Consider the following 13,794-nt stretch of genomic DNA (forward strand, 5'->3'; position numbering starts at 1 on the left):
AAATGGCCCATTTCCACACTGTAGGGATTCAATGATTCTATGATGTCTCCAGTGTCATTGGTGGTCCAGGATTTGGGGGTTGGCAATTGGTAACATTGGGAACAAATGTTTATTAAGCGGCAATGTATGTGTGAAGACAGAAGACACTGGTAGAGTGTTAAATTGGCACCTCACATCTGTCTTTACTTGGGAGAATGAAGATATAAGTATAGAATTCAAGAAGATGTGCCGTGTAGTTCTTCAGCATATTGACGTAAGAAGTGCGGAGGTGCTAGAGGGTTTCATAGAATCATCACAGAATTGGAAGCAGGCCATTCGGTCCATCGAGTCCACACAGACCGTCCGAAGAGCATCCCACCCCCTACCCCCAATACCCTATCCCAGAGTTCTGAAGGAGGAGATAGTGGAGGCATTGGTGGTGATCCTTCAGCAATCACTGGAGGGTTGCAGGGAACTGAAAAATGGCTAATGTAACACCGTTGTTTAAGAAGGGAAAGAGGCAGGAAACCATTAGCCAGTTAGTCTGACCTCAGTCACCTGGTAAGATTAGATAGTCCATTGATAATGATGAGGTTGCAGAGCATTTCTAAGCGCATGGTAAAATAGGGCTCAGTTAGTACCACTTCATCAAGGGGTGGTCATGTCTGACAAGTCTGTTAGAATTCTTTGAGAAGGTAATGAGTAAGTTACACAAAAGAGGCGTTGAAATAAATTGACAGCCTGTAGTGTTAAAGACAAGTTATTGGCATGGATAGAGGATTGGCTGACTGGCAGAAGGCAACAAATAGGGATAAAGGGGTCCTTTTCAGGATAGTAGCCCAGTAATGTTCTGCAGGGGTGCATGTTGGACCACAACTATTCAAAGGTATTCATTAACAATTGAGATAAAGAATTGAGGGTATTGTTGCTACGTTAGCAGATGACATAGTGTTGAGGCAGGAAAGAGAGGCTGCAGAAGAATTTGGAAAGGCGAGGAGAATCATAGAATCCCTACAGTGTAGAAACAGGACATTCAACCCAACAGGTCCACACTAACTCTCTGAAGAGCATCCCACCCAGACTCACCCCCCCCCCCCACCATATCCCTGGACAATTCAGCATGGCCAATCCACCTCACCTGCACAAAGGCACAAACAGCACACAGTTGCCCAAGGCTGGAATTGAACCCGGTCCCTGGCACTATGAGGCAGCAGTGCTAACCACTGTGTCGCCCTGTTTTATTTATTGTAGTCACATGTACCTAAGTACAGTAAAAAGCTTTGTTTTCTGAGCAGTAAAGGCAGATCATAGCAAACAAGGACATGCAGATCATAGGTGAGACATATAGGTTACAGCTTCACAAAACAAGATCAACATTATTTGAAATTAGTTAAAAATCACACAACACCAGGTTATGTCCAACAGCTTTATTTGGAAGTACTAGCTTTCAGAGCGCTGCTCCTTTATCAGGATGAGGGAGCAGCGCTCTCTGAAAGCTATGTGCTTTCACATAAACCTGTTGGACTATAACCTGGCGTTGTGTGATTCTTTGAGCTTCAGATCTTCAAGAAGTCTAAATGAAAAGAGCTACAATTTCTCTAATCTCTCCTGATAACTAAAGCCTCTCTTCCCCTCAGTGAATCTCTGCTGCGCCTCCCCATAGCCTTGACATCCGTTATGGTGTGTGGACCCTCAAAGCATGACCCAATGCAACGTAGCCAGGTTTACAGGACCTCCGTCGATTCATACTCTCCACCCGAGTTAAAATAAAATTGGGTTTTATTATCTCTGTAGCAAATTGATCAATATTCCCTTCCATTTTTATAGGTTTCTGTCCCTTCTTGCTTTGGAGATAATAACCTCGCTGAGAGACAGAGGTTAAATGTCTGGTCCGATGTATATTATAGGAAAGGGAACTTAAGTCTGAGTTTACAACTCAAACTCAGAGAGACTTTCCTGCCAACAGGTTGTCATGGCAACACTGATAAGATACTCCATTGCAAATTAGATCAGGGAAAAGGAGAGCGTTTCTCTGTCATTAAGTGCAATATGAACTTAAAACAGCGCGTGGGAGAATAGATTAGATTCCAATGTGTAATACTTGTATTTATAATTGTGAAACTGCCGGAAATAGCAACGAACAGCAGGGAAAGGAGTTTAGTGGTCATAGAATTCCCACAGTGCGGAAGCAAGCTATTCAGCCCATTGAACTTCGATTCTACTGCTCTTCGGATGCTGCCTGACCTGCTGTGCTTTTCCAGCACCACTCTCTCGACTCCAATCGCCAGCATCTGCAGTCCTCACTTTCTCCATCAAGTCCACATCAACCCTCCTAAGAGCATCCACGCAGACTCAACCCCTTACCCTATTCCTGTGACTTTGCATTCCTCATGGCTAATCCGTCTAGCCTGCACATCCCTGGACACCGTGGCAATTTAGCACAGTCAACCCAGCTAACCTGCACATCGCTGGACTGTGGGAGGAAACCCGCACAGATTGGAGGAGAATGTGCAAACTTCACACAGACAGTCGCCCTTGAATAGAGTCAAACCCGTGTCCCTGGCGCTGTGAGCCAACAGTGCTAACCACTGAGCCACTGTGTCACGGTTAACAAGAGAATTACTGGGAAAAAAAGTTAATAAAGAAATATGTCACTGCCAAGGACAGGGTTGGAGCCAGGGAGTGGAGTTTGTCATGGGTTCAATCATTTCAATCACTTCAGTCTTCTAAGCATTTAAGTAGAGGAAATTTCTAGTCATCGAGCACTAGATGTCAGATAAGTCAGGAAAGCGTGTGACTTGCTGGTGGTATTAGTGCATGGGGTTCTCCTGCTCAGACGATAAATCGAAAAGCCCTGGGGAAAATTGATGTGCAGAGAGGTCTGGGTGTTCAGGTCTATTGTACCCCGAAGGTGGAAATGCAGGTCAAAAGAGTGGTCAAGAAGGCATACTGCACGTTTTCCTTCATCGGACAGGATATTGAGTACAACAGTTGGCAGGTCATGTTGCAGTTGTATAAGACTTTGATTCGGCCGCGTTTGGAATTCTGCGTACAGTGCTGGTCACCACATTACCAAAAGAACATGGATGCTTTGGACAGAGTGCAGAGGAGGTTCACCAGGATGTTGCCTGGTATGGAGGGCACTAACTATGAAAAGAGGTTGAGTAAAATAGGACTGTTTTCATTAGAAAGATGGAGGTCGAGGGGGACCTGATTAAGGTCTGCAAAATCATGAGAGATATAGACAGGACAGATAGCAAGAAGCTTTTCCCAGAGTGAGGGACTCACTTACTAGGGGTCACGAATTCAAGATGAGGAGGGAAAAGTTAAAGGGAGATATGCGTGGAAAGTTCTTTAAGCAGAGGTTGGTGGGTGCCTGAGAAGTGTTGCCAGCAGAGGTGGTAGAGGCTGGCACGATAGCACATTTAAGATGTATCTAGACAGATACATGAATGGGTAGGGAGCAAAGGGATACAGATCCTTAGAAAATATGGGACAGGTTTAGATCGAGGACCTGGATTGGTGCAGGCTTGGAGGGCCAAGGGGCCTGCTCCTGTGTTGTAATTGTCTTTGTTCAGACATCAAACGTGCTGATACGAGAGTGCGTTCGCATCGGACAGAGACCGCTTCGGTGCTGTCACTGCGGGACAGAGTTTAAGCAGAAATACGACATCGCTGTACACGAGTGAATTGACAGTGGGGGGAGGTTGTTCTCCTGCTTGGAGTGTGGGAAAGATTTCACTCTGATGTCCAACCTGCTCAGTCACCAGCAAGTTCAGACAACTGAGAGACCTTTCAAATGTCCAGAATGTGGGAATGGCTAGTAAAAGGTCTTGGAAACTGAAGTTCCACGAACGTGTTCCTGCTGACGAGAGATGTTTCTGGTGCTCTGACCATGGGGCTGGGTTCTGGTTGTCATCCCAGCTCACAGTCCACCAGTGAATTCAAACTGGGCACAGACACACACCCTGCTGTGAGGGAGGGAAGGGATTCACTCCAGTCAGCCAATCTGTGGACACACCAGCGCACAGACAAATAACTGAAGGGACTGGACTTTGCTGTAAATCACAGATTCAAGATGATGCCGACACGGTAAAAGTCGTGTTTGGGCTTGTTGGAGCCTGACTCCAGGCCCGGCAGCATTGTTCTTTCTGTGTACTTTTCATCTTCCTTCTCTCCTTCATCTTTGGGACAGTGACTGCAGCATCGGTGGCATGGACCAGTCTCCTAGCAGTCCTGGTGGTAGGCCCGGAGCCTGGACTCCTGGTGATGGTAGGCCCAGAGCCTAAGGTCTTGGTAATGGCATTGCCCTAGCTCTTGGCAGTGTCAGTGAGGCTGTTGCGGCAGCAGAGCCGGGATCTCCTGGGGCATCGTCACTGCCGTTCCTGAAGCACGACTACTTGAGGACCAGAAAACCTTGCAGAAGTCCTAAGCTATGCCTGAGACAGGAGTTGAATTCTTAGATTCTGAGATGTACAACACAGAAACAGATCCTTCGGTCCAGCTCATCTATACCAATCAGATATCTGAAATTAATTTAGTCCCATTTGCAAGCATTTGGCTCATAATGCTCGAAACCCTTCCGATTCATATTACCATCCAGATGCCTTTTAAATGCTATAACTATACTGGCCTTCACCACTTCCTCTGGCAGCTCATTCCATACATGCATTGTGTGAAAAGGTTACCACTTAGGTCTCTTTTAAACCTTTCCCCTCTCACCTTAAACCTATGTCCTCCAGTTCAGGACCCCACTGCCCCCAGGAAAGACCTTGTCTGTTTACCCTATCCATGTCCCTCATGATTTTATAAACCTTTGTAAGGTCACCCCTCAGCCTCCGACACTCCAGGCAAAACAGCCCCAGCCTACTCAATCTCTCCCTGTAGCTCAAACCGTCCAATCCTGGCAACATCCTTGCAGATTGTCCTGAACCCTCTCATGTTTCCCAACATCTGTCCTATGGCAGGGAGATCAGAATTGAACACAATATTCCAAACCTGGCATAAACGATGTCCAGTACAGCCTCAACATGGCCTCCCAACTTCAATGGTCAGTGCATTGACCAATAAAGGCAAGCATACCAAACAAATTCTTCACTATTTTGGCAACCTGCAACTCCATTTTCAATGAACTATAAACCAGCGCTCTTTGTTCAGCAACACTCACCAGGACCTTAGCTAGTTTTCATGCAGAAACGTAGCAAATAATGCAAGAGTAGGCGCAGTGGCTAGCTCTGCTGCCTCACAGCGACAGGGACCCAGCCTCAGGCGACTGTTTGTGTGGCGACAGTCCATACATTTTCCTGATGAAAGGCTCCTGACAGAAATGTTGATTTTCCTGCTCCTCTGAGGTGCTGCATTTGGGGAAAACAAATCTTAGCAGGACTTATACACAATGGTAAGGCCCTAGGGAGAGTTGCTGAACAAAGAGTCCTTGTAGTGCCGGTACATAGCTCCTTAAAAGTGGAGTCGCAAGTAGATAGGATAGTGAAGAAGGCGTTTGGTATGCTTTCCTTTATTGGTCAGAGTATTGAGTACAGGATTGGGAGGTCATGTTGTGGCTGTACAGGACATTGGTTAGGCCACTGTTGGAATATTTGCGTGCAATTCTGGTCCCCTTCCTATCAGAAAGATGTTGTAAAACTTGAAAGGGTTCAGAGAAGATTTACAAGGATGTTGCCAGGGTTGGAGGATTTGAGCTATAGGGAGAGGCTGAACAGGCTGGGGCTGTTTTCCCTCGAGCGTCGGAGGCTGAGGGGTGACCTTATAGAGGTTTACAAAATTATGAGGGGCATGGATAGGGTAAATAGGCAAAGTCTTTTCCCTGGGATGGGGGAGTCCAGAACTAGAGGGCATAGGTTTAGGGTGAGAGGGGAAAGATATAAAAGAGACCTAAGGGGCAACTTTTTCACGCAGAGAGTGGTACGTGTATGGAAGGAGCTACCAGAGAAAGTGGCGGAGGCTGGTACAATTGCAACATTTAAGAGGCATTTGGATGGGTATATGAATAGGAAGGGTTTGGAGGGATATGGGCCGGGTGCTGGCAGGTGGGACTAGATTGGGTTGGGATATCTGGTCGGCATGGTCCGAAGGGTCTGTTTCCATGCTGTACATCTCTATGACTCTAAGTGAATTGGCCATGCCAAATTGCTCAAATAGACATTGCGGGGCAGACTTACGTCATGCTGGGGGAGAACAGTATACTCGCGAAGGAACCGGAAGGTGGGTAGGGGCGGGCTGCCTTAGAGTGGTCGGAAGGTGGGAGGGGCGGGGGCTTGCTGGGCTTGTATTGTCTGCACTTTTGTATGTAACGGTATTGTCTAATGTATAAATGTCATTGTCACTGTCTTGTCATATGTGGAACTGGGATTTGAGGTTTGTCCTCCTCTCCCTGTGAAATGGTTGAACAGTAGGGTTCGGGGCCTAGCTTTGCTGCTCCTCTCCCTTGTAAAATTGCTGTCTTTTGTGTACAGCTGTCAATGTTTTTTGTAAACTGGTTTGTAATTTGTTTAATAAAATAATATACTCGCGAAGGGCTGAATGGCCAGCAGCTGACCCCCACCCCGTGCCCAGGGATGGGGCCGAGCTGCACCACTCACCGTGAGCGAACCTCACCAGTGGGCGGTGACTGTCAATTACCTCACAATAGACTTGACTGACTGACGGCATCTCTACCAATAGGAGGACGGGGCTAGCGTTGGAGGACGCAGGGGGGTGGTCCCCGAGGAAGGGGGTGGTCCCCGAGAACCGCGCATGTGCAGTTGGCCCTCCCAATCCATCCGCGTGAATGAGTGGCGGATCATCCCATCCCCCCAAACACGTAACCAGCATTTCGCACAGGAACAGTGTCGCAGCGGTTGTGTGCGAGGTTTGTGGGGCGAACGCAAACGCGGAGGAAAAGAAGCGTAGACAGAAGCATCGTAAACATTTGGCGGAGTCCTACCTAGCATCAGGGGCAGAAGGCCGCAGGCCCGCGTTGCTGTCGCCATCTTTGTTGGAGGCAACACACGGACGCGCGGCCGCCATGTTTGTTGGGGGCGTGGAGCAGCGGGGCGCATGCGCACCGCTGCGTTGGTGAGCCTGGTGGAAGGTCTCCACGCAGCAAACCGAACCAAAAAGACAACTTCCTTTCCTCTGGATTTCTGCACTGGACTGAAACTGCTGGATTTCTGTTTCTCTGCAAACTTTTACAGCATATTAATGCGAAGGATTTGCAAGCAGGAAACGTCACATCAGGACAAGACAGTCACTTGATTCATCAGGATTCCGACTATCCTTTGTGGAAGGAAAAGAAAAGTTAGTTCTGTCACTGTTTGAAGAAAGAATCTTTCCCATCTATTCCTTTCCAGAACCTTAAATCTGTGTCCCCTTGTCTACTAGAAACAGCTTTTATTCTTTGTCTACCCTATCTAAATCTGTTAAAATCATGCACCGTCTACCTTTTCACAAATCTCCTCTCCCCTCTTTTTCTTCAGCAACCACTTCACTGCTCTCTAAACTGATCCGGCAACCGAATTTCCCCGCTTTTTGCAGCAACCTCTCTGGTAAATCTTTCTTGCGTGCTCTCCGTGCCCACCGTGCGGGGCGGCACGGTGGCACAGTGGTTAGCACTGTTGTCTCGCAGCGCCAGAGACCCGGGTTCAATTCCCGCCTCAGGCGACTGACTGTGTGGAGTTTGCACGTTCTCCCCGTGTCTGCGTGGGTTTCCTCCGGGTGCTCCGGTTTCCTCCCACAGTCCAAAGATGTGCAGGGCCAGGTGAATTGGCCATGCTAAATTGCCCGTAGTGTTAGGTAAGGGGTAAATGTAGGGGTAGGGGTATGGGTGGGTTCGCTTCGGCGGGTCGGCGTGGACTTGTTGGGCCGAAGGGCCTGTTTCCACACTGTAATGTAATCTAATCTAATCTCTCAAATTGAGTTGCATCCTTCTTGAAGTGAAGTGACCAGAACAGTTAAAGATTTATGCACTCTAACCCCACCCCCACCCTCTCTTGCAAGGCCCTCTGTCCCTGCATGTCCTGTACATTTGTGGCATTCACTATATATTTATTCCTGATGAAGGGCTTTTGCTGAAGCTCCTCGGATGCTGCCTGAACTGCTGTGCTCTTCCAGCACCATTGATCCAGAATATATATTTATTCTCCCGATTCTTTCTGTTGAAATGCATCATCTCATTCTGTGTCCTTGAAAAGTCATAGGGAACTTGAAATATTTTGCTCAATTGCTCTCATCACATATTCTGCCAAACTTGCTGAGATTTTCGAGCACTGTTCATTTTTAATCTTATTTGAAGTATGCAGCACCAGAATTTATAAGATTAAAAGCTGACTGATCAAGGTTTTCAGGATTACAATTGGAACTGGTTGGGTCAATAGAGAGTGATTATTTCCACTGTTTGGGAGATTCTGCAAAGAGTACATAGTCTAAAAATCTGCGAGCTTTCAGGACTGAATGAGGAGTCTTCCCCAGGGCATCAATGTGGACTTCAACAGTTTCCTCATTTCCCCTTCCCCCACCTCACCGTAGTTCCAAACTTCCAGCTCAGCACTGTCCCCATGACTTGTCCTACCTTTTCCACCTATCCACTCCACCCTCTCCTCCCTGATGTATCATCTTCATCCCCTCCCCCACTCACCCATTGTACTCTATGCTACTTTCTCCCCACCCCCACCCTCCTCTAGCTTATCTCTCCTTTATTCCTGATGAAGGGCTTTTGCCCGAAACGTCGATTTCGAAGCTCCTTGGATGCTGCCTGAACTGCTGTGCTCTTCCAGCACCACTAATCCTATCACTTTGAAAGAACAATCCTGTTTAGATCCACGTTACAGGGAATTAGAAATGCAGGATTTCGAACTTTGGGAACTTAAATCAAACATCACAACAAGAACTGACTCAGACATTTATATCATGGGGGTCTGAATAGCTTCAGAATTGAACATGGAAGTCAAAAACACCATTTACAGGGAGGAGAATATATACACAGGTCCTGGGTGTGGATGAGGCTTCATCTGTCCTACACGTGTGCAGACACTAATCTGAGAAGCCAGGGAAATGTGGGAAGGAGCCCCCTTTGGGCTCAAAACGTACCTGTTTTTATGACAATCCAGCAGCTTTCACGGTCACTATTTTCCCTAATGCCAGCCCCACCAATTTCGAGATTCATTCAGCTCAGTTTCACAACCTGTTTTTGTCTTTTAGTTGGTTCTGTTCTCACTCCCTTTTTTTTCTGTTTTACATCCATTTCACAGGGTCTGGGTCGATCGACAATTTTGCAGTTGGGAAATACAAACCAAGCATCACCTCAGGAACTGACAATATATTGTAACTATTATCAGACTTTGAACATGGAAGTTAAAAATGCTGCTGACAGAGGGAAGAAGCAGCACATATGTTCTGCGTGTGGGCGAACCTTCAGCCGATTATATTATCTGTCAAAACACCATTGCAGTCAGACTGGGGAGAAACCGTGGAAATGTGAGGAATGTGGGAAGGGATTCGTTTCCCCATCGAAGCTGGAAACTCATCGACGCACTCACTCTGGGGAGAAGCCGTTCATCTGCCCCGAGTGTGGGAAGGGATTCGCACAGTCATCCACCCTGCAGACACACCAGCGAGTCCACACTGGCGAGAAACCTTTCACGTGCCCAGATTGTGGCAAGTGCTTCAAAGGCTCTGGGGAGCTGATATCCCATCAACGTGTTCACACTGATCGAAGACCCTTCCAGTGTCCTGAGTGTGGGAAGTGCTATAAACGTTCGGGGAACCTGATGTCACATCAGCGTGTTCACACCAATGAGAGGCCGTTCCGGTGCCCTCGCTGTGGGAGAGGGTTCAGGCGATCGTCTTATCTCACTTTGCACCAGCGAGTTCACACCGGGGAGAGACCGTTCACCTGCTCAGTGTGTGGGAAGGGATTCTCTCAGTCCTCCCAACTGCTCTCACACTGGCAAGTACACGCTAAGGAGAAACAATCCATTTGCTCTTAGTATTGGAAAGGGTTCACTGGTTGCTGCGATGCTAGTGAGTTCGCGCTGGGAAGGAACTGTTTAACCAGGCTGAGAGTGGAAGGGGATTTATTTGTTCAGCCCATCTGATAAACTGCCTCTGAACTCAAGTAACTACAGTCACCGCACTTTGCTGTTTGTCTCATACAAGAATGAACTGAATGAATGGCATGATAATGGTACAGTTTTCAGATAGTTTAGATGAGATGAGATTCCCTGCAGTGTGGAAACAGGCCCTTCGGCCCAACAAGTCCTCACTGACCCTCTGAAGAGTAACTCAATCAGGCCCATTTCCCTCTGACTAATGCGCCTAACACTACGGACAATTTAGCATGGCCAATCCACCTGACCTGCACATCTTTGGATTGTGGGAGGAAACCGGAGCACCCGGAGGAAACCCACGCAGACACAGGGAGAAGGTGCAAACTCCGTACAGACAGTCACCCGAGGCTGGAATCGAACCCGGGCCCCTGGTGCTGTGAGGCTGCAGTGCTAACCACTGAGCCACCGTGCTGCCCCATCTGATCACTTCATGTTTGAATTTCCCAATCAGTGTAAAGAAGAGAAGAGTGGGTCTAAGACTACTGTGTGAAACTTGAATAAATCCAATAACAAGGGACTGAAGACTGAGTTGTCAAAATTGACCGAGCTAATGACATTTAGATAGATCAGTAGAGAAGCAGTGGCACAGCGCCAGAGACCCGGGTTCAATTCCCGCCTCAGGCGACTGATTGTGTGGAGTTTGCACGTTCTCCCCGTGTCTGCGTGGGTTTCCTCTGGGTGCTCCGGTTTCCTCCCATAGTCCAAAGATGTGCAGGTCAGTTGAATTGACCATGCTAAATTGCCACTGGTGTTAGGTAAGGGGTAAATGTCGGGGTATGGGTGGGTTGCGCTTCGGCGGGGCGGTGTGGACTTGTTGGGCCGAAGGGCCTGTTTCCACATTGTAAGTAATCTAATCTAATCTAATCAAAAATCTTTCCCCTCTCGTCTTAAACCTATGCCCTCTAGTTCTGGACTTCCCTATCTTGGGTAAAAAGATTGTGGATATACACCCTATCCATGCCCCCCATGATTATATAAACCTCTATAAGGTCACCCCTCAGCCTCCGACACACCAGGGAAAATAGGTCCAGCCTATTCAGCCTCTCCCTATAGCTTGAACCCTCTAATGCTGGCAACATATGTGTAAACCTTTCTAAACTCTTGCAAGTTTCACAGCATCCTTCCTGTAGCAGGGAGACCTGAACTGAATGCAGTATTCCACAAATGGCCTAACCAATGTCCTGTACAGCTGCAGTATAACCTCCACACTCCTATACATTGTTGCACTGACAAATAAAGGAAAGCATACCAAAAACCGCCTTCACTATCCTATCTACTTGCAGCTCCACTTTCAAGGAGCTATGAACCTGCACTCCAAGGTCTCTTTCTTCAGCAATATCTCCCAGGACCTTACCGTTATATGTACAAGTCCTGCCCTGACTTGCCTTTCCAAAATGCAGCACCTCACATTTGTTTAAACTAAACTCCATCTGCCACCTGATCCCATCTGATGAAAGTCCCATTGTACTCTGAGGTAACCTTCTCCACTGTCAGCTGCCCCGCCGACTTTGCAAACTTACTAACCGTACCTCGTATGCTCACATCCAAATCATTTATATAAGTGATGAAAAGCAGTGAACCCAGCACCGATCCATGTGGCACTCCACTGGTCACGGGCTTCCGATCTGAAAAGCAACCCTCCACCACCACCCTCTGTCTTCTACCTTCTGTATCCAAATGGCTAGTTCACCCTGTGTTCCATGTGCTTTGACCTCACTAACCAGTCTACCATACAGAACCTGTCATTTCAAGACATTCAGCAATGTTACTTTGCGGTTTGAAGGAGAGTTCCCAGAAGATCAGTTTGCATTGCCCATAATGGATTTTGCTTGTCGATATTTGATTGAATACACGGGTGATTGCTGACTGTAGTTAAAAGAGAATGAAAAGGGGCAGAAAATCACTGTGATTTTGGTGGCGGGGAACTCGCTCAGTTGCGCGTAATAGCAGTTCTGGGTATAAAAGCAATTGTGCATTGCTGGAAATGGGCTTTGTTTGAATTTATTTAGTTGCCTACATAGCTGTTTTACTGGTGGTGGTTAGTAGTTTCAATAATTAAAAAAACAAATCACGTTGATTTGGTGGTGGGAAAGTCACTCAGTTGTGTACGATAGCACGGAGACAGGCCCTTCGGCCCAAAAGTCCATTCACGCTAACCCCGTTTTCCTGCATTTGCCCCATATCCCTTCTAAACCTTTCCTATCCATATATTTGTCCAAATGCCTTTTAAATATTGTTAATGTACCCGCCACAACCACTTCCACTGGCAGCTCATTCCACATGCATCCCACCCTCTGTAATAATAATAAAAAAGTTGCCCCTCAGGTTCCCTTTTATTCTTTCCCCTCTAACCTTAAACTGATGCCCTCTCGTCCTCGATTCCCCAACCCTGGGGAAAAAGACTGAGTGCAATCACCCTATCCATGCCTGTCATGATCTTGTACACCTCTATAAGAAACCCCCCTCAGTTTCCTACACTCTAAAGAAAGAAGTCCTAGCTTCTGAGTATAAAAGCGAAACAAGTCCTAAAGAGTCCCCCTCACTTTGATGGTTTGCATTGCCCATAATGGTCCTTTCTTGTAAATAACTAATTGACTACATGGGTATTTTACTGGTGGTGGTGGTTCGGAGTCTAAAATGTAGACCAGGTGATTTGTTTTGGGGGGAGGTGGTTGGGTGGAAGTCGCTCAGTTGTGTGTGATAGCACCTTTGGGTAAATGTAAGAAAAGAAATGTTCCAGAGTTGTGGATAGCGTAGAAGGTTGTCAAAGAAACAGCAGGGTATAGATCAGTTGCAGAGAGGGGTGGAGAAATGACCGATGGAGTTTAATCTGGGTCAGTGTGAGATGCTGCACTTTGAGAGATCAAATGTTAACAAAAGTATACAGTTAATAGTATACAGGCCAGCACAGTGGCTCAGTGGTTAGTACTGCTGCATCACACCGCCAGGGACCCGGGTTCAATTCCAGCCTCAGGTGACTGTGCAAACTCCACACAGACATTCTCCCTGTGTCTGCGTGGGTTTCCTCCGGGTGCTCCAGTTTCCTCCCACAGTCCAAAGAAGTGCAGGTTTGGGTGAATTGGTCGCGTTAAATTGTCCATAGTGTTCACTGATTTGTAGGTTAGATGCATTAGTCAGGGGTAAATGTAGAGTCATAGGGTAGGGGAATGGGTCTGGGTGGGTTGCTGTTCGGGGGGGTCGGTGTGGACTTGTTGGGCCGAAGGGCCTGTTTCCATACTGTAGGGATTCTAATTCTTTAAAGGCAGGACCTTGAATAGCATTGACGTGCAGGGGGATATTGAGTCCATGTCCGTCGCTTCCTGAAAGTGGCCTCACATGGAGAGAGGATGATAAAGAAAGCATATGCTACGCTTGTCTTTATTGGTCAGGAAATTGAGTACAGGATGTCGTGAGGCATCTTTATAAGACTTTGGTTAGGCCACGCTTGGAGTATTGTGTTCAATTCTGGTCGGCACATTGTAGGAAGAATGTAGAGGCTTTGGAGAGGGTGCAGAAGAGGTTTACCAGGGTGCTGCCTGGATTAGAGGCTTTGAGCTATAAGGAGAAGCTAGAAAAAAACTTGGGTTGTTTTCTCTGGAGCAGTGAAACCTGAGGGGAGACTTGATCAAAGTCTATAAAATTATGAGATGCACAGATAGGGTTGACGGTCAGAATCTTGTTTACCCGGAATTGGAATATCTAATACTGGGGG

At 47.2% G+C, this 13,794-nt stretch overlaps 1 protein-coding gene across 1 annotated transcript; it reads left to right on the forward strand.

The window, feature by feature from the left end:
* Positions 1 to 6,751: 6,751 nt before the first annotated feature.
* LOC122543489 (uncharacterized) lies at positions 6,752 to 13,233 on the forward strand. The gene is made up of 2 exons (XM_087974333.1): positions 6,752 to 7,275; positions 9,225 to 13,233. The coding sequence occupies exon 2, from the start codon at positions 9,321 to 9,323 to the stop codon at positions 9,960 to 9,962; it is 642 nt and encodes a 213-aa protein (XP_087830459.1). The 5' UTR covers positions 6,752 to 7,275; positions 9,225 to 9,320; the 3' UTR covers positions 9,963 to 13,233.
* The last annotated feature ends 561 nt before the right edge of the window (positions 13,234 to 13,794 follow it).

This window comes from Chiloscyllium plagiosum, unplaced genomic scaffold (assembly GCF_037043375.1).
Source record: "Chiloscyllium plagiosum isolate Xiang-an unplaced genomic scaffold, Cpla_swu_hap1 HiC_scaffold_27, whole genome shotgun sequence".
In the NCBI taxonomy this organism is placed as follows: Eukaryota; Metazoa; Chordata; class Chondrichthyes; order Orectolobiformes; family Hemiscylliidae; genus Chiloscyllium; species Chiloscyllium plagiosum.

Excerpts from the sequence above, each read along its gene's own strand:
- LOC122543489 (XM_087974333.1), top strand. The coding sequence starts at position 9,321 with ATGGAAGTTAAAAATGCTGCTGACAGAGGGAAGAAGCAGCACATATGT.